Source organism: Carassius carassius, chromosome 9 (genome assembly GCF_963082965.1).
Source record: "Carassius carassius chromosome 9, fCarCar2.1, whole genome shotgun sequence".
In the NCBI taxonomy this organism is placed as follows: Eukaryota; Metazoa; Chordata; class Actinopteri; order Cypriniformes; family Cyprinidae; genus Carassius; species Carassius carassius.
The window spans coordinates 16474969-16497170 of record NC_081763.1 but is presented as its reverse complement, the minus strand read 5'-3'; the positions used below and the strand labels follow the sequence as shown (position 1 = coordinate 16497170).

Here is a 22202-nt window from a genome sequence, read left to right as displayed (position 1 = left end):
AAGAGGCAGGGAATTTTCACCTGTGAGTTTGCCTCTATTAGCCAAGCAAAGCATTGCTTTATGAGGCCATTAAACGGGTGTACGCAATCCAAAATACTCATTAGAACTTAACCTTCTAAGTCCTGAAGTAGCATTTTTATTATCCAGACAAGGAAAATAGTTCCAGTCAGCAGTCCACCCTCCAATTTCTACTGCCTGCACCCCTCTGTTCCTTTTTATGAGCTGGTACAATCAATAAAGAATTGAAAAATAGCGGCTCATCCAGCGGTGAACATAATTTGTGTCAGAAATGTCTGCTGCCATACAATGGTATATTGACTTCTTAAATAAAAAGCAGGATGACATACATCACGGAGGTGCAGGGGTGAAGGGAAGTCACGTGGAGCTCCTTTTATGGAATATTAAGTATTATTGGACATGCACAAGCAGTAATGTGGTGGTAATTTTAAATTCTTAATTAGGGTCACATGCACATTCCGCCCACCATGTTAGCTTTATGTCGCTTCAGGAGTTCACACACGCAGAATGGGGTTTTATGATGGGAGACATTAAAGAAAGCAAGGTGTGGAGATGAAATTGTCATTACACAGATGAGGATGGATGTGGCAAGGCTGTTTTTTTTTATGGAGATGTTCTTTATAGGTGATTGAACGCTTGGCTAATGCCAATGGTTGAACAACAACTGGCCCTTCCCATTGTATTTATTTCTTGGCATACAAATCAGGATACATTTATGGTGGAGAAAGTGGGCAAAATCTGAATACAGCATACAGTGTGTTCTACTACCCCTCACCCAGGCTGCATTGTACAACCCGAATTCCGGAAAAGTTGGGACGTTTTTTAAATTTTAATAAAATGAAAACTAAAAGACTTTCAAATCACATGAGCCAATATTTTATTCACAATAGAACATAGATAACATAGCAAATGTTTAAACTGAGAAAGTTTACAATTTTATGCACAAAATGAGCTCATTTCAATTTTGATTTCTGCTACAGGTCTCAAAATAGTTGGGACGGGGCATGTTTATCATGGTGTAGCATCTCCTTTTCTTTTCAAAACAGTTTGAAGACGTCTGGGCATTGAGGCTATGAGTTGCTGGAGTTTTGCTGTTGGAATTTGGTCCCATTCTTGCTTTATTTAGATTTCCAGCTGCTGAAGAGTTTGTGGTCGTCTTTGACGTATTTTTCGTTTAATGATGCGCCAAATGTTCTCTATAGGTGAAAGATCTGGACTGCAGGCAGGCCAGGTTAGCACCCGGACTCTTCTACGACGAAGCCATGCTGTTGTTATAGCTGCAGTATGTGGTTTTGCATTGTCCTGCTGAAATAAACAAGGCCTTCCCTGAAATAGACGTTGTTTGGAGGGAAGCATATGTTGCTCTAAAACCTTTATATACCTTTCAGCATTCACAGAGCCTTCCAAAACATGCAAGCTGCCCATACCGTATGCACTTATGCACCCCCATACCATCAGAGATGCTGGCTTTTGAACTGAACGCTGATAACATGCTGGAAGGTCTCCCTCCTCTTTAGCCCGGAGGACACGGCGTCCGTGATTTCCAACAAGAATGTCAAATTTGGACTCGTCTGACCATAAAACACTATTCCACTTTGAAATAGTCCATTTTAAATGAGCCTTGGCCCACAGGACACGACGACGCTTCTGGACCATGTTCACATATGGCTTCCTTTTTGCATGATAGAGCTTTAGTTGGCATCTGCTGATGGCACTGCGGATTGTGTTTACTGACAGTGGTTTCTGAAAGTATTCCTGGGCCCATTTGTCATTGACACAATCATGCCGATGAGTGATGCAGTGTCGTCTGAGAGCCCGAAGACCACGGGCATCCAATAAAGGTCTCCGGCCTTGTCCCTTACGCACAGAGATTTCTCCAGTTTCTCTGAATCTTTTGATGATGTTATGCACTGTAGATGATGAGATTTGCAAAGCCTTTGCAATTTGACGTTGAGGAACATTGTTTTTAAAGTTTTCCACAATTTTTTTTACGCAGTCTTTCACAGATTGGAGAGCCTCTGCCCATCTTTACTTCTGAGAGACTCTGCTTCTCTAAGACAAAGCTTTTATAGCTAGTAAGAGCTTTTCCGCCTTCAAGATCCAATCGTTTGTGTTTGTGTCCAGAAACAGGCTCGCATTCTTGTCACAAAGCACTTTTGAAGACTCCTACCAGCAAAAAAAGCTGACACCCACTTCAACCCATCACACAGACTTTATGACATCACCTGCCAGCACCACACATGTTCTTTATGACATCATCTTCAAGCAGAAATGTTGCAGAAAGCAAGCCATCTCAGAAAATATATGGTATCAGCAGATATTCCTTTAATTAACCACAATCCCTTTTGTTGTGCATTTTATGACACAAAATAAAGCAAAGACCTTTGTATTCACTGCACTCGCGCACTATTCGGTGAAGTATCCCCCACTGTATTTATGTTTAAGATTCTACGACAAGATAAACAGAGTCAATATTCATCTCTGATTTTAAATAGCCGATTCAAGCCTCTGGTTTGTGCATAGACAGCTGGCATGTTTTACAAGGTTTCCTTCAGTGCAACCCACATGGATTTGAATGTGTAATAGCATGCGTTGCGTGGTATCTGGAGGTGCATGCATGAGTCCTGGAGGCTGCAGCAGCTGAAATGCCTGCCCAGGGTAGAAAGATTAAAGAGCCCACATTCCTGCTCTGGCAGCTTTGCTGCGGGAGGCAGAAGTGCGACCATTGTTCTGCAGTTAATTGAGCCCCTACGGCCAAGGAAAGACCTGCACTCCCACCGCAGGAGACAGGCTCTGGTCGGTCAGCCAAATGGCAGTGATGACAATCCGGACACTAAAGAGCAGTGTGGGGTAGTGAGAGGTGGAAAGAAAGCTGCTTTAGAGGGAGGACATCTTCACTGAGAATTTCAGTGCGCTGCGGCAAATGCTACCAAGGAGCTAAAGGTGGTGGCGTAATGCACAGTGTAGTGTTGAAGAGTTAGCTAACTAAAAGTAGCGAACTGCATTTTTCAGCATGACATTTACGTAGCTGTTCAAAACTGTAAAATTTTCATTCACATACAACTTGGCATGCCAAAATGCTAGTTCTTGTAATCTTGTGTTGCTCACAGCTTTACAGTCAAGTTTGCGTAAAATCTCTTGTGCTCTCAAATGAAAACTAAAACTATTCAAAATAATTGTATTTACTGATTTTTTTTTACATTTAAATATTAGATGGTGAATTAAATTTGAAATATTACCTTGGCAGCTAGTTAAGGTACTGAAATTAGGCTACTAAAACTGAATAATATAAAAAATAAAGCTGAATATAAACATTTAGATATTATTTTAGATACTAAAACTTTAACTAAAATTAAAAGGAAAACGGAAAATATCAAAGTGAAAGCTAATTCACAATGTTACTAAATAGCTGTGATAGTATTCAAATAATACTGAAATAACAGTGGTAAAAGTATTTACAAAATGCTAGTTTTTAAGTGTAACAAAATTCTAGACAATTAAAACAAGTGTTCAAATGCACACGGAAAATCTATTACCCTGCCATATTTCAATCAGAAATGAGCCACTTCAAAAATTATTCCAAGAAGATTCCAAGGTTCCATTTGAGTTGATTTAAGTTATATTTAGACATGTTTTGCCACCCTGGAACAGGTTTTTGGTTTGAATCTAGTTTAACTACTTAAAATGATATGTAGTATTTGTACCCCTACTCAGAGTGTGTATAGAGATGGCAGACCTGCATGGATTTATGTTGTGGATCAATGGTTCTTCAGATTGAAATTGCTCTAAGGACCTTCGTAATTGTTCCTTTTTTTATCTTTGTTGTACAGTATGTGTAGGCAGCTCTAAATCCATGCCAGTAAACAACTAATTCTGCTTTTTTAAATACTATTTCTTAGTTTTGTTTCTGATAGATAGCACTAATGGCAGACAGTATGAAAATTATGTTTGCTTGACATATGATTCATTCCATTGAGAGCACTTAATGTCAGCAGCATGCAAACTGGCAGGCTTTTTTTTTCCATGTGCAAAGGAGCTCCCGTACCAAATCAGTTATATTATCTATTCAGATGGACTCGGAGAGCTTTGAAGGCCACTTAATTAGCCTCCTCAGTGGTGACTGGATATTTGACCTTTAAGAGTAAATTGAGTCTTTTACGGTGGTTTCTCTTAAGTGGGATTTCCAGGAGTAAAAAGGGGAGAGGGGCGTAGTGAGATCCACGTGTTTCTTGATTTTCCCTCTCAAGCATGACTGTGGGCCTCAATGGCTGAACTTGTGGCTCTGCAAAGTTGCCTTCAGAGAGGATGAGGCTCAGCTATGTAACACTTCCCTGAAACCCAAGGCTTGCATCAGCATTATTGTGCATCACAGTGTGGATGTATGATTTTGAGTGAGTGAGCATGTGCACTGGTGAACTCATGGCAGGAAATGCATCACGAAATGTTAATGCTTATTTCCTCCAATCCATTCCAAATGCCATGCAAATTGCTCCATAAGTCACAGCCTGTGCTCATTGGCTGGGAATGAAACCGTGGCACCAATCTCAGTAGCCTTGCTCGTGTTTGACCACGGCTCACAGTAACCTGGCAGAATTACTGAACGATGCTGATGCCATGTGACTGCCAGCGCAATTCATTGCTTGGCCTAAAAAGCTTTGGATGCACTTAAGAGGTTGCTATGGACGTAATGAATAAATGAGAGCTATGAAATTACTCCTTCCGGGAAAGCACTTTCTAGCTGTGTTTGTAAGTGATCGCATATTAGGCTGCTGTGGACACCTTTGTAAACATCTAAATCACTTGCCATTGACCAAACCCCAACTAATCATTATTTCTGCTTCCTCTTTTAATCAAGGGTTCTTCTCGAGACACATTCCTCCTTGTCTTATATGCATAAATGAATGGAAGCAGCGAGAGCTGGAAAGTGAGCGAGTGGTTAGGATTTCTTAGATGGTGCACTCACATCCAATGACAGTTTTCCAGCATTACTTCATTAGAGATGGTCTTCGAAAGTCAGGAGGTCAGACATAGGCTTTGAATGTGTGGGTCCTTCTAGTCACTTCTGTTTGTAGCTTTTTGTTTTTATTACTTGCCGTTTCCTTGTAATTGTTTCGGAGCAGTTTCTGAGAGAAAATAGTTTCAAAGTAAATCCTGCACCAGTTTCTTAGTGTATGTAGAAGTGTTGTCAAGTTCAGTTCAGTTCAGTTATTTAGTGTAGCACTTTTGACAATATATAACATTTCAAAGCAGCTTAACAAAAAATGCATGTTTCTGTTAAAACTAGAGTAATATGTTACATCAACATAATGTTCATATGGCAGAAAAGTACAGTTCTAAGATAATACAGATCATACAGTTAGTGCCATGTATTCTTTCAAGCAGAAACAACGAACACATTAAAGCAGTGATTAAATGTTACGATCATAATGAATATGAGGAAAGTTGAATGTGTATTGCAATTAAAAAGTACCACTGACAAGTAGCGAAAATGAATGAAAGCAGTGTTTCAGTCACACCCCATCCTGAAATCATTATTGTTTCATCCGGTTTAAGTTGTAAATAGCTCAGCTGCTCTGACAGGGTCTTAAGCGCTGACCACTCCTGGCTCTGAGGCTAAGTGCATTTTGGATGGTTTCTTAGTGACTTTGATGGTACTGTGCCATCCCAATCATTTTAAAAGTTTGGCACAATCCATGTATATTGGATGGCAACAAATGTGGGATAATTGATGAAGAAAATGGCAAATAAATCCTGAAGTCTCCAAGCTGTGCCCTAGCAGCAGTTTTTCTTTCCTCCAGAAAGCTGTTCTAGTCTGAGTTATGGGAGGTGTGTGTGCCTGAGCTCGCCAGTTCCCTGCTAACAATATAGTAGTCCACATAGAATAATTATTCACTGCATTATAGGCATCACATTCGATACAGAGTTGCAAAAGATGCTGACACTGACCACGCCATGGGACTCCTTGTTCATTCATTGGGATCTTGTTTCTGTGATATCACGTAAATGAACTAGATTAAGCAGATTTCATGTGTTGAGTGCATGATTGCATGATGTGTGTGAAAATGGCGAGCAGAGATTTATCTCACACTGTTTGTAACTGAGACCTTTCTGCCAGCCCCTCAGTGCCCTGCCATCCATTTGTCTGCTTCTGCATAAATGATTTACCAATGTAATTAGCACCTGTAGCCATCAATGAGGAAAACCCTGTTACCACACAATACCGTTCTTACAAAGAAGAACCATCCTAATCAAGAATTTAATATGTTCATTAGTTCAAATGAACAGCATTTGAAATATAAATCTTACGAAATCTGGTTGCCTAATGGTTAGAGATTCGGACTTTGGATTCGGATTCAGTTTCCTCTCTGAATAAAATGATATTTTTGAAAAAAAAACTGAATACAGTACTGTACTTTATTTACTGTAAGAAATTTCACTGTTCTGTAAATTAGCTAGTTAAAACAGTATTCTCAATACATTGAGCATTCGCTCAAACCAGTAAAAATGATATGATATCCACCCGTTTCTTTAATTGTGATATTATGTTCATGGAAAATGAACTAAAATGATTTCCAGAGGTATACACAGAAACTGTTTGATAAAGGCACTTGTGAAAGAGAGCTGCTGCATGGCCACAAGACATTAGCATTCCCCAAAGCAGCTTCCCCTGACATGTGATAAAATAGCATTCAGTTCGGTGTATTTGCATTCAGAATTGTAATTCTCATTCACATGGTCTATCTACCTGCGAGATGAGATTGGTAGTCCTTTAGAATAATTTAGAGACATGAGACGGGGGATGACAAATGTTTTGCTCCAGCTATAAAACACATAGACGGCTCGTGGGCCAGGGGAATATATTGATGGGCTTCCAGAACTCATCAGACAATTGTTCGGTCAGGCTACTTGCATTAATCGTGAAATAAATTGAAAAATGCAATCAATGATTGGAGAGAATGTTCTGTGGTAATGATGTCACTTCGAAATAATCCAATAATTGAGAACTTGATGTATTCTGTGCTGGTATTTCTCTGCTCAGCCTGTCAAAATAAAGTATCTGGAGCGGTGCGGATTGAGGGGAGCAGGCACAGGCACTGGGAGGGCGACTCTAATTCCCAAGCCCCCCTTGAAGTGTTTGGGGGATAAAAGCCTCAGTTAAACATCAGAGTATGGTCCAAAATGGGGACAAAGGTTGCCCTGCATATTAGAATGAATATGGTCCCGTTGACTGAACTTCGGGAGAAAATGCTGCATTCATTTCTTACATTTTTCTAAAGGTAAAAAAATCCTGTTCTATTTTTTAAAGAAACCTCCTCTTAACAAACGGAGAAAATAAAAGTAAACATTTCCCCATTGCCATATCTATAAAGGATGGGAGAGCAGGCATGACACAGATGTCTTGATGTATTTAAATAAAAAAGATCTTCTTTTTGGTAATTTTTGGTTTTGAAGTCATGATTGATTTTACAGTAAATCAGGGAACATTTAAATATTTGCATGTTTTTCTGTTGTTTGTGCGGCTGATTTGGTAGTAATATCTTTAAAAAATGTGCATAAATGTCTGTTGTTGTTATCCATTTAAAAAATATTTGTTGTTGCATATAGTTTGATTTCACTATTACACTGTAACATTTTTAAGATATGTTTAGTGTTTGAGGGTGTCATTGTAATTGATTTTAAATGATATGTACACATAATAGGTAATTACATTAGTGCTTTTTTACATTTCTCTGTAATTTATATGAGCTATTTTTTCATGTGTGTGTGCACAATATGTTGATAGATAGATGTATATTGTTGTTGTTGTTATACATATAAAACTTCATATTTGGGGTTGTATATAGTTTGAGTTCACTATTATGGCTCAGTTTTAATATTTTAGTATATGCCAAGTATTTCAGGGTGTAATATTAATTTGTAAATTTGATATGTACACATTAAAAGTAATTACTCGCATTATATAGCTTTCTTTTTTTCTTTTCTTTTTTGCTGTACTTTAGTAGTAGTTTACAAGAGCTATTTAGCTCTAACATTTCTTAAGTTGTTAAGGTAAAATTGCAAATCTTTAAGATAAACTTTTTCTGAATCAATGAGCAATGTGTTGTTATTACCCCATCTCCCCTGTAGCAAGCAATGATAGCAGAAACATATAATGTAGAAAATAAAAAGGAAGTCATTCAGAAACAAAAGATGTCCTTTCCCCTCAAAAAAATACAGCAACTGCATGTGTAGTTTGTTGGATTGGTATTAACCTCAGCATACCAGCCATGCAGTTTAACAGCTGAGAACATAGAGAACATTGCTCAAGTGACTAGTAGGATCATTTGAGGTCCCAGAAGTCCCAGCGTATGTTTCTGTGCTAGGCTAGAGTGTTGGGATCATAGACTGTAAAAAAACATGGACGTAGTGTCCGTGACGTCACCCGTAGACTCCTGAAGTTTGTTTTTGAAGCCTAAAAGTGTGCAGAGCGGGCCGTCACCATCTTGGCAGCGCGTCACTGTGCGACTCTCCCGGACAATCAAAAATGGGGAAAAAGGCTGGAGCTACTTGCTGAATCCACACCCACCTAGCACGACAGCAGTGTCAGCAGCGGCAATCCACCTGTCACTCAAGTGGCCACGCCCTTAATTATGCAGAACTTGAAGACTTAATATAATTTAAACGGATGAGTTTAAAAAAAATCCACCCCCCTCACAGTTGTCATGAAGGGCAAAATTTGCTATTTAGACCAAAATAATTTTTTGCACCAGGATGTAAATGTTTTTTTCTGCTGTAAAGTTGGGCATTTTAACATGGTGGGTCTATGGGACTGACTCCCTTTCGCAGCCAGCCTCAAGCGGCCAGTCGATGAATTGCAGTTTTAGTCACTTCCTTATTGGCCTCACGAGAGAGAGCGGAAAGTTGGCGCTCGGTCGGCGCTCGGTTGGGATGTGTTTTGGAGGGAGGGTAGCAGTGAGCAAACTGGCCTCCGTTTTGGATTTTGTTCAAACTGAGTCTAGAAGTGTGTGATCTCTTTTAAAGGCAGTGTCAGGGAAGGCTATGTGAACCTGCAGCCTTGGATGATTATATATATATATATATATATATATATATATACACATATGTACAGTATATATACACACAGTACAATAACAATTTGGATTTTATTTAGATATATTTTTTATTATTTATTACTATATAATTATGTATTATTATATTAATTTTTTATATTTCTATGTAATTCGAATATTGCAGTGTTATTTTAGAAACAGTGAGACACTACTGTACATTATTTTGAATCAGTTTTAATGTTTATATAGTTTTTGTCAATTTTAGTAGGTTTTTTTATCAGTCTATATAGAATTTTTATACATTTTTATTTCAGGTTTAGTTTTATTTCAGTACATTAAGATCAAAATCTATTAATGTATTTTTTTTTTATGGTTTTAGTTTTATTTCACTATATTAACCCTAATATATAGCAGGTGCTGAAGTTTTTAAGCATTTATTATAGAAAAGGTAAAATTCCAAGCAACTTTTATATGTCTATTTATTTATTTCTCTACTGGGACATATTCATATTGGTGCATAGGAACAATTTTAAATATGTTGTAAAGGGATTTTTCACAAAATCTCAGTTGGAACATACTGTACGTTCATGCATACCTTTTTTTCACCTCAATACAAAACCTTATATTGTTTACTGAAAAACCTATATTGTTGCCCACTAATCTGAATGTTTGGATGATGTTTTCTCTTGAATGACTGTGGAGGTCAATGCCTTGTTTTATAAGAATTCTCTTTTTCTAGAGATGTGCTTCAGTCTCATTCCTCCAGTGTAGAGGAGATGCAGGCATGTTTTTGCTCAACAGCTTTGGCAACATCATCTGCAGACCCTAGACTTCTCTCTGTTGTCCTCAAAAGAGCAGTCTGTACCATGCACTAGAGGTGTGAAGGCCCTGCCTGTCCAGATATTCTAATATTGATGAAGAGTCTTAAAAGGCTTAGATCTGGCTGCCTCTTCCCCTCCACTCTCTCTGATAAGCTTAATGTTGTGAAAGTGCAGGATTCAGTAGAGCTACTTGCGCACTGGGAATTTGTGCTGGCTCAGCTCTCACTTCCTTCACCCACCCTCCTTTCTCATTATTCCTCAGAGCAGTGCATAAATTAGCGGTACCTATAGCTCTCTCTCTCTCAGCTAAACATTTTAGAAATGTATTCATCGATGCTTAGAGGGGCTGAAATGGCTTTTCTAATACAGATGCCATTAGCATTTTATTAGCATTACCTTTGATCTAACATCAATAGCTTTAATTGAATAGCTTTAAGTGCTGTATTTTAACTGTGTAGAGAACTACAGGCATCAACTTTGGACTTATCTTTATTCTAACATCAGTGGATGGCTATATGTTATTATGGACATTTTATCCCCTGGAGGATGACATGATTTCATGACTCTGCTTCCTGCCAAGTGTTCACTGCAAGTGCCTCAGCTGTCGGTTTATCTAGTAACACTTTCATTGAAGCCTATATGTGTAATGCAGGGTTGTTATAGTACCATACCATGAACAAACAAATAAACAGAAATAAAATAAACAATGGCTGAATGAAAATAAAATGAAAATATGTGTTTCATTTTAATTTACCCTTGATGTATGCAAATAACTATATAGACATAAAAAATGACACAAACACAACAAAACTTGTTAATGTTTAATTTAAATGAAAATGAATGAAATGCAAATGAATTGGAAAATATAAAAATAATAAATTAATTAGAATACTTCTATTATAATAAGAAGTATTATAAATCTATAATAGTACTGTACCTCAGTGGTAGTAAAGTAACACTGCTGTAATGCTTTATAAAATGATTTTTAATGCCTTATAGTAAATCTTGATTTTAAGGTATCGTATGTTATCATAAATAATATGAACCAAGGTACACACATATATGCATAAAATATTTTGTAGTTTTTGGAACAAATTATATTAAATATGAAATGCATTTTCTTAAATATAAGAATTTATATTTAAAATATATATATTAAATATAAATTATATATATATATATATATATATATATATATATATATATATATATAGTTTTATGGCAATATCTTAAATATTATAGGTTTATTTATTTCCTGATATCCTTTAAAGGACAATGTAAAATCAATGTAAAACCATACGGCTTTGACAGTGAACTGAAATATTTCTATGTCGTCAATTTTCAAGAAACAATTTGAAATTATGATGTTTATTTTATGGCATTCAGAAAACATTTATGATGTATTATATATAAAGACTTTAAAAAAATTAAGATTAAAGAAATTTAATTCTATTCAAAGTCAATGTAATTATTGTAAAATAATAATACTATGCCTTGATAATAATTGAAATGTTCCTGAGATGTTAATTTACAAATAAATTATAATTTTAATGTTGCATGTGTTGGAATGTGTGCCACCTGTGCCATCAGACTGGTTTGGATTCTGTCTCTGAGGGTCTGGTGAAGCTTTCACTGATTTATCAGAGAATTGAATTTCCTTTGTTTAGTTTCTGGTTTTCTGTTATGCTTTCTTCCTGTCTGTCTTGTGCTCTTTCCCCTCTATCCAGCGGTCCGGCTGAGGGCAGTCTTCTGTGTCAGCTTAATAGAGTCATTCTGCTCGTTCGTGTTCTGCCGCTTGTACTCAGCAGAGTGCTACTTATTGACATTTTTTCATTCAGCTTTTTTTCACTGCATGTGTAAGACCTATAGAGCTCATTGAGGGAATGAGTTAGGCCTGATCTCTCTCACTTTCTCTTTCTTTACCTCTCCATCCTGTAATTCTGTGCCACAACAGTTCAGTATTACCCTTCATCTCTGTCTGTCTCTCTCAAGTGCTCTACGCAAGTCAGCGAGACGGCGAGAGAGAGTGTGTATTCTGAGTGGAAATGAGGGAAGCAGACTATTAGATAAGCAAGCCCTTTGAGAGTCCTTTTGTCCTTTCATACGGAGGAGGGCTGCTTGTGCTACTATTGTTGATTTTCCCCTTGATTTCATCTGGAAAGTATCATTACTGAACAAGAGCCTCTTCGGAGCTGTTTGAGGCCATCTCCACGCAGTATGCCTTGGCTTTTGTGGAATCATGTGCCTGAGAAGCTTTGAAAAGGCTGTGAGCCATCACACTCCTTTCAGCACATAGGATTTAGTTCCCACAATGATTGTTACTGTCAATTTAACTCATTCAAATTGTTAAGAAAGCATAATTATAAAGTGTAACATTCTTTAAATAACACACTTTTTTTGTTTTATCCCCTTACCGTTATGTATATGAATATGCATCAATTCCTTTTTGTGAAACTTATTAATTCACACTAATTCATTTAATATCCAGACATTGCATATTGTACAGTATGTGTATATATATGATATATATATATCACATGGAACACATGTTTGTGTGTGTATGTGTGTGTACAGCAATTTTCTGTCAATTTTAATTCATCACTGAATTAACTATTACCAAATGATTATGAAAAAAATATTTACAATATCAGAATATCAACGTGACAAAGAAATACTATTTTAATTACTATTTTATGATGTTGGTGTCAATCGAAAAAAAATTATAACATTTGCTACTGATCAGTTGGCAATCAGAATTCAATATATTATCGGATTCTTGTTATCGTCCAGAATTTTGGTATCAGTGTATCCCTATGAACAACATTTATTTATAGTTCCACATTTTGTAATGTCTGTTCAATGATGGACTCTTCTGAGATGATGTATGCCTTCAATAATCTTCATCTGGGAGCAAATACTGATAATTGAAAATACCGTAACTGGCATGAAATAATCAGTATATCATGTCATTAATTGTATCAAATGTAATTACTTAAAAAAAATATCTTATTGACAGCTATAACAATGATATAATGACATAATAACATAAAAAACACAAAACATGGTTGTCAGCAGTTGTCAGTCCTTATTAAAAATAGCAGAGAAGAAAACAATTGTATGAATTTCAGATTTCAGCACTGGACTACATATAAAAATGTATGCAGCGGTCTGAATCCAGAAGCATGCTGCATGCCCCAGAGCTATTGAGAAGCTTCTCCTAACGACCTGCTAGGGGCCGTTGGCTGAAAGCATAGTGCTACCAAAACAAGTGAGCCTTCATTAAGGTCATCAGCGCTAAATACAATTCCTACCCTACAAGAAAACCTAGTGGCGTCCTATTTTCTTTTCTTCTTCTTTTTAACAGGGAAACAGCATGCATTTGTGTAAAACGTTAATAGACATTTTTTTAAAGTGTGCAATTAAAAAAAATCCCTGATGTCATTCCTGCATTTTAAATTTATTTTACAATTAAATGAAAACTTTGCACATGATATAAACATTCCCATAAAAGGCGTAACATTTTACTGGCAGGAGTGGTTTGCCAAAATGCAATGAGTAACAATCAGCGGAAGTCTAACTACTAATTTGATACGCAGATATTTTGAGGTGGCAAGGTTAATGTATCCATTTTTTCTCATATCATATCAAACCAAAGCAATTTTCTTGGCCTTTATTCCCTCTATCTGTGGGTCATAATCCTCTTTAGGGTCTTTCTGCAGCTATGTCCAGTTACTAAATGATGAAAATCCTATTCAGCTTCACTCAGTGGCCTGGCTAATGGGGAATGAGCACACTTTGAAAAACAGCTAAGTGTTTTAGGCTAAGAGGAAAGTGGAACTGTTAATATCATTACTTTTGAAGAGAGAGTTTGTAACACAGATTTTATTTCTTAAATGAAGATTGGCCAGTGCATTATGGATGTATTGACGGCAAGCACGAGGGAAAGATTAGTGGTATATCCAGGAACCCTCTCAGCGTAACCAGACCCTAATCTCTTAATTGTGTAGTTCTCTTTCAAGCACTCAACAAGCATTAACAAAATTAGAAATGTTTTTCGTCCCCCCTCCTCTTTGAGGGTTCAGTATGATTGATTAGTGTTTGAGAAACTCTGTGCATCGAGGCATTTAGAAATACTCTGCTCAATTGAATTTTCTACTTGATTTTTTTATAGCGATGGTTTTCAACTGGTGGGTTGTAACCCAAAAATGTGTCACAGATTTTGTCTAATTGTATTATTTTGCATTGTTCAAACTGTATAATCATATCTGGTTCATATAGCAAAGAAAAATGCTTCCTTAATATTTTGTTATTAACATCAAAGGCTGCACATCCAGTCAAACTCTATGATGTTTTGATGAAAACATCTTTCTTGTCTCTGAAGTTAGGTAGATGCTGACATGAACATGGTGCTGGACATCCCCTCATCCTCAAAATCCATGAACAAAACTAATGTAAAAGAAATACATTATTTATACCTTTTTTAACACAATGCAGTGTTCATTTGCTTGATAAACAGAGTTTGTGCAGACCTCAGTGATTATGTGTAACAACAGGATTTTTGTTTTAAAGTTCAACTGCATATTGTTGGTTGTGTGCAGTTCATGGTAATATTAATATATTTCAATACATTCACACATACATGGAATTTAAATATTGATACGTTATAGTGGACAAGCTATAGATCAACTTAAACCAAAGTTGCATACAGATTTAAACCTTCACCATTAATTGTTTTAAATCAGAATAATGCTTAAAGGGGTAATTCATTCAAAAATGAAAATTGTCATCAATTTATTCACCCCCAAGTTGTCCCAAACCTGTATTAGTTTCTTTTTTCTGTTGTACACTAGAAGATTATTATCAGCCAAATATTTGAGAGTAGCCATTGACTAGTACTATAGTGTTTTGTCCATACATGTAAGTCAATGGCTTGTATAGAATAGTTTTTTTTTTCTTCAAAATATCTTTTTTTTGGTTCTCAGCAGAACAAAGAAACTAATACAGGGTGAGTAGATGATGACAAAGTTTAAATTTTTGTGTGAGGTATCCCCTTAACAGGTTTTTGTGTATGACCAGCCAAAATTATCATATATATATATATATATATATATATATATATATATATATATTCACTAGTAATTTGATTTCAGAACAGATATGTTTGTTTACCATTCTACAATCCTGATACTATATTGGGTTGCCACTTGAATGCAAACCTAAAATCTGTGTCCTGAAGCAAAACCAGTTGAGAACCAATTGCTCTATACCATTTCCATTATTGGAGAAAGAAAATAAATTAAAATTGTTATGCGTGCCATTTCTAGCATGGGAATGATGTCTTGCCTGTCTTATTCCCTGCTCTCACCACCTTTTGCATGGTTCCATGTTGCAAACCTCAGTTTTGACAGATCTCATTTTCTCTCCCCTAAGCCCGCTCTCGATGATTGACTTGTAATTACTGAAGGGAGGTGCTTTATTTGGTGTGTAATGTGTTACTATAATTTGTATGTCTCTGTTGACAGATTCCAGGACAACCAATGAGTTGTGATACAGACCAGCTCAGGGTAAGTGATGCTTCGGTGTTTCTTTGGGTGATCGTTATTGTGTTTGTGTATTGTGTGCTTTTTGTATTGCTATTGAGCTTCTGGATGTTGTTGGTATTGACCTTTTAATTAATCAATCCATGGCGATCATAAAACTGATTCATTCATGACTTTAGAATGATTTTTTTTGTGTATCCTTCATGTTTATTTCAGCATCTCCAGACAAGATGATGATGATATTAAATCAATAGGCAACTTTCATACAGAAACCTGTTATTCCCTTATACTCTGCTGTGTCCATATTAAAAATACAACAAAGCTTGCCTTGCCTTCTCATTAAATTTTAATAGTGGCTCTCAAACCCTCCTGCTCACTCACTGGCTTGGTAGCAAAGGTGTCAGCTTCACTCCTGATGAAGACTCTGCTAAAGATCTTCATCTTCCTCTGTGTGGAGGGATGACCATGTGTCCTGCCGGCTCTGCCTTGAGCGCACAGAACACACAGTGTGTATGTGCAGCCCTGCAGGATCATGGGAGGGATGTGTACATGCTGCAGTCCCCTCTCAGTGCTATAATTTATCATGGTTTGTTGAAGGGTTTTAAGTCTGATAGGGCTGATATGATTAATGCACAGACCTTCCTATTCATACACACACATCACTCTCATTTTCCTAATTTCCTTATTTGTTTTTCAGTGATGGATATATTTTTAATTTCCGTTGACATTAGAGCAGTAAATGTGGACTAAATCAATAATGATTATACAGTATATGTATTGCTAAATCAGCATTGGCCTCTGCAAATTCATAATCATATTATTATTATTATTATTATTATTATTATGAACAGTCCAGTACTGATTTGGCTCTTAGAAACATGAAGAGTGCTTCTCTTTTTTCTTTGTCATCTCATTTCCTCTTGTTAGTGACTCACTAATGAGTCTGAGGACACTTTTTGGAAGCATGCCTTTAATTTAGATTATTTAAAGAATCAAGTATGATATACTTAGCACTATTACTTTATTCTTTTTTTTTTTTTTTTTTATAAGTTATATTTTTTGTCATAAACTAAATAGTCTAGATGGAAATAGGGGTCCACGCACACCCCCGGCTTTTTTATGCCACCTGATTTTTTAAAATCCTTAAAGTGTCTATTTTCATAATCTGCCAGGTACCAAGCTGAAATAATGTCCCAAAGGGTTCTTTTTTAACCCTTTGCTGCACCCGACCGGAACCCGAAAAATCAAAAAATGATATAGAAAGTGGCATAACATTAGAAGTAAACAACATACAGAGACAAATGAACACATTTTCCCATACAATTCTGACCCCAGGAATTAATGGAATGGTTATTTTTGACATTTGACAACATATTGACCTTATTTCTGGACAAAAATAGCAAAAAATGGACAAAGATGTGTAGAGGATCAACTATTTTTTCGATTTCTGAAGCGCATAGGGTGATTATTTTTCCACAACCTGTTATTTCTTTATCATTCAAGTGTCTATTTTAAGATTAAATTGGGTACCAAGCTGAAATAATGTCCAAAATGCTTTATTTTTAACCCTTTGCACCAAACCCGAAAAATCAAAATATTATATAAAGTGGCATAACTTTTGATGAAAATAACTCACAGAGATAAATGGACACATTTTTCAATACAATTCTGACCCCAGAAATTGTTATTTGTCATGTTTTACAACATCTTGACCATCTGTGGTCAAAAAGAGCAAAAAAAGTTCATTTGACAGCGTTTTTATTATACTTAGCAGCCTGAAATAGGGTTTATTTTAACCTTTTACTTCACCTATCCTGAACCTGAAGATATTTAAAATAGTTTTACTTTTGAAGTAAACAAAACAAAGCAAATTAACTTAAATTTAAAAAAAAGAAAATCAATAAATAAATAAAAAACTACAGAAAAAATCCAAAAAGGTCCAAAAAGTTGACTGAGCATAAACTGCAAGTTTTAGATTTTTGGGGCCTTGCAGTTGGCAGTTGGTGGTCGTCGGTTAGTACCTGCAGATCGCCATCTCCCACTGCTCTCTCTTTTGGAAAAATTTCAGTAAGTATTTGAAACTATAATTAAGATATACCTTTGTAGTCATAACTTAAAGTGATTTTTCAACAGTTTTTACTATAATCACAGGCTTTCGGAAATCGAATCTGTATTCTTGACTAGCCGTGTTGGTAGCTTAGTTTGGGAGGGGGGGGGGCAAGCGAGAAGCTATCATATCTACACACTATACGAGATATGAGACTCTGTGAAGACGTAAGTTCACCATACCACATGAGGGATATTTGTGAACAGATTCCATTGAAATTAGAGGACTTGTCTTTGGATACATTTGGCTATCACCAATACTGCTATAAAAGCTTTACAGGGAAAATAGATCATTTACAAGTGTCAAAGGCTTCTACATCTGGTGAATCATTATCATTGAAAAGGGATTCTCTGCGCCATGTCAAATCACTGTCAGTTCAATCTGAAGGAGCTCCAAGAAGGTGTTCCTTCATGTTTTCCAATCAGTGCATTTTCTGTGACAAAGCAAAATCCAAGTTCAAGGGCAAGACTGAAGAGCTGGAAACACAAGGAACCAGCCTGGAAAGTTACTGAACCTAGGGCACAGGAATTAAAGAAAGAGGCTCTTTATCGCAAGGTGAATAAACTGCATTATAATTCATCTACATTAATGCTGAGCTGTATATGTGGTTCGACTTAATACACCTGTGTTGTTGCACCTTGGAGAATGTGAGTTCATGAGAGATGTCTTTGTCTCCCTGTAACTGTCTTGCCAATTTCTCACTGCGGTATTCAGGATTAGGAAAACCTTGATTTTCCAATGTCTTCATGTACATGTTGCACATGGATCTTAACTGGACAACCTCTTTGCATTCAATCACATTCCTAAAAATGTAATCCTTTACCACACAATATGACTTTATTATATGCTGCTATCTTCTGGGCCTGCAGGCTGTCAGTGTTGTCTGCTGCCTTTTCTACTCTCTCCCTTCCATGCTCATGGGTTTGGTACTCTGTGTTGAAGTTGTTTCTGCATGATGGATGATACTTAGCTTCCATTGCAAAAAGGTCCTTGCCCTGCACCTTGCGATAAAGAGCCTCTTTCTTTAATTCCTGTGCCCTAGGTTCAATAACTTTCCAGGCTGGTTCCTTGTGTTTCCAACTCTGAAACTTTGTAAGCTCTTCAGTCTTGCCCTTGAACTTGGATTTTGCTTTGTCACAGAAAATGCACTGATTGGGAAACAAGAAGGAACACCTTCTTGGAGCTCCTTCAGATTGAACTGACAGTGATTTGACATGGCTCAGAGAGTTCCTTTTCAATGATAATGATTCACCAGATGTAGAAGCCTTTGACACTTGTAAACGATCTACACTCACCAAAATGATTATTAGGAACACCTGTTCAATTTATCATTAATGCAATTATCTAATCAACCAATCACATGGCAGTTGCTTCAATGCATTTAGGGGTGTGGTCCTGGTCAAGACAATCTCCTGAACTCCAAACTGAATGTCAGAATGGGAAAGAAAGGTGATTTAAGCAATTTTGAGTGTGGCATGGTTGTTGGTGCCAGATGGTCAAGATGTTGTAAAACATGACAAATAACAATTTCTGGGGTCAGAATTGTATTGAAAAATGTGTCAATTTGTCTCTGTGAGTTGTTTACATCAAAAGTTATGCCACTTTATATCATATTTAGATTTTTCGGGTTTGGTGCAAAGGGTTAAAAATAAAGCATTATGTACATTATTTCAGCTTGGTACCCAATTTAATCTTAAAATAGATACTTGAATGATAAAGAAATAACAGGTTGTGGAAAAATAATCACCCTATGCGCTTCAGAAATCGAAAAAATAGTTGATCCTCTACACATCTTTGTCCATTTTTTGCTATTTTTGTCCAGAAATAAGGTCAATATGTTGTCAACTGTCAAAAATAACCATTCCATTAAATTCCTGGGGTCAGAATTGTATGGGAAAATGTGTTCATTTGTCTCTGTATGTTGTTTACTTCTAATGTTATGCCACTTTCTATATAATTTTTTATATATATCATTATTTCAGCTTGGTACCTGGCAGATTATGAAAATAGACACTTTAAGGATTTTAAAAAATCAGGTGGCATAAAAAAAGCCGGGGGGTGCGCGTGGACCCCTATTTCCATCTTGACTAAAACAAATGAGATGCACTACTGCTTTAAGACGGTTTACCTACTATTTCAGACTTGTAGCTTTTTAATTGGGTTAAAGGGCACAACCGGACCGAGGAGACAGCAGCTGAATTGGTCTGCTCCATGTAAATGGACGTGTCAGTAAGCGGCACTCAACTCCCTTGACCATTAGACCTTTCTTGCCCAGAAGTAAAATGGTTTAACGAAATTGTATGCTGAAGTATGTTCGTTGTGCTCGGGTGCACAAACAACGGGCTTTACATTGTACCTGACATTTAATATGTCAACAATCATTTATTGTTTTCAGAATTGTTGTTCAGAGTATTGACCGGATCTCTTTGTACTAACCGTCTCATTTGGAAGAAAAACGTTCCATCTTGTTGCAAATATGGTACATTCTGCCGCTATAATCTTATGAAATGAGCAGCAGTCAAAGCCAGTCATTCCTGCTAAGCAGTACTTTCACATGCTGCTATCGAGCCTAATATATTGAATACAATGTTTAACACTTAGATTGAAAAATTTTAATATGCTGTTTCTTCATTTTTCCTTTCTTAAATATAATTTTTTTTTCTTCTGTGCCCTCAATATAATTTTCCATCCCGTTAGTCTTTTGTAATATCCCTTTAACTAAAATAAGCCAGTTCCATAATGACATCATCCTCCCGGATGTGACATTGATCATTTTTTTTTGTCATAAACAATCAGTGTGTTAGCAATTATTTTTTTAATTTATTTTTTGTTGTATTTAAGTATAAGTAGATAAGAATACCAGTATCATAATAAATAAATATGCTCTATATAAAATACTTTAAATTATTCACTTTAATAAGTGGCAAATCACTTTAATGCAAGCATGTCGTATTGCTTTAATATGATACGTGTGTGTGTTTGTGTGTGTGTGTGCGTTATGTGGGCTTGAGTGTGAGCCTTTAGCTTAATAATCATTAGACCTCACACTCTCTGTCTTGTTGTAACAGTTGTACTTTCTTTTTTATTATTGTTTTCCTTTCAAAGGGGACTCAAATTGCTTTCTGAGGAGAATTTAATAGTTAAATTTTCCTCAGAATTTTATTCCCCTCATAATTACACAAGCAAATATCATTGCATTTGTGTCTCACACATAAAAAAAAAAGGACCTTGCTCACATTTCCATTTTGTCCCCTCTTGGTTTGAAATCCATTTACAAAAAGGTTCTGCTTCTCTAATAGCAGTGTTTGATTTAAAACCCCATCCCTCTTCTAAACAATAGAAATGAGTTTTAGCCTCATACAGTATGTGCTTTTCTAGTTCGTTACGGCAGCACTGTAGCTGGCTGCTGGTTGTGTGTCTGGTCTCTCGGTAGCAGTAGCATGGTAGAGTCAGCAGATGGCTGTAGAAAAGTGCTGTAAGGAGGCAGCCAGTGCGTCAGAGCCAGAGCAACCCGAGCGGGAAGGCCTTGGCCTCAGTACACGCTGCTTTCATCTCCAGCACATTCACTCCGGACGAGGAGGAGGAGAACGAGAGAGGAGAAAATCCCATCCACGCTGCAGAGTCAGGTGCAAGCTCCACATTTAGAAGAGGGTGGTGCTTTCTGTCTCCTTTTCATCTCGTTGTACCATTTTTGATCTCAGTTTACCTTTATTTTATTTTCTTCTCTTTCATGCCTTTTTTCTGCTTTTTTATTTACTTGAATCTCTCAGACCTGAGATTACAGTTTGTTTGTTTTTGGGAGGAAGTTGCAAGCTTGTTTTTTCGGTCAGTTGTCTTCTTACCTTCCCTCAGGACAGAAGATGAGTCTTTTGATTTCTTACTGATGTCTTCCCCTGTGCATCAGCTTATGGACGAAAGCGTCTGAGGATCTGAGCAGCAGTTTGTTAGAGGGGAAACTTCTTTTTGTGGGGGAAGGATCTGTTTCGGATCGTCCTATCAACTGTGCGTTAACGTACACGTACCTTTCTTGTGGAGCCTGTACTAGATAAACCTACACCATCACCCTCCTCTCTCTCTCTCTCTCTCTCTCTCTCTCTCTCTCTCTCTCTCTCTCTCGCTCTTTCTCTGGCTCTTTGAGTGCATAGTTATACTGGACTTCCTTGGTGCACGGATCTTCTCATTAAATATATACATCAGGAATTGCAGTGGTTGTCAGTGAAAGGGTGAGGAGGACCAAGTGGGGAAAGGCAAGAAAGAGCAAAAAAAGAAGAGCAAGAACAAGACTGCTAGAAGCATCTCAAACCTTGTGAAGTAGCTTCTTCTTCCTCCAAGTGTCAGTTTTAATAAGCTCTATTATAGTGATATAATAAATTATACAAAAGAACTGTGAGCCTGAGAGAGGGGAAACAAGAAGGATTCAGCCGGGTTTCCGTAGCTGAGCTCGAGAAGTTAAAAGAAGCTACGTAAGGAAGCATTTCCTCACTGCCGGAGAGCCCCTGACTCCTCGCTCAAGATGATGATGTATTTGTGGGTAGGTAACCGATTGTGCCATGTTCGTTGGTGTTTGCAGACTGCTGTGTGTGCATATGTGCTTGTGTACTGTATACTAAAGTGTTGTTATTGGCGTTTATGTGTTTTCTCGTCTGATCGTTTGAGCTTGTTTGTT

General features: G+C 36.9%; 1 protein-coding gene across 3 annotated transcripts in view; it reads left to right on the top strand.

Annotated features, from left to right (window-relative positions):
• The window catches only part of LOC132149089 (RNA binding protein fox-1 homolog 1-like), a 263380-nt gene that overhangs the window by 90355 nt on the left and 150823 nt on the right, over positions 1-22202 (top strand). For 2 of the 3 annotated variants that reach the window (XM_059558021.1, XM_059558025.1), the window contains exon 2: positions 15412-15453. In XM_059558021.1, the coding sequence (XP_059414004.1) occupies positions 15412-15453 (42 nt within the window). Of the gene's footprint in view, positions 1-15411; positions 15454-21114; positions 22068-22202 lie in introns of those variants that run through there. The other variant, XM_059558026.1, reaches the window with a different exon arrangement.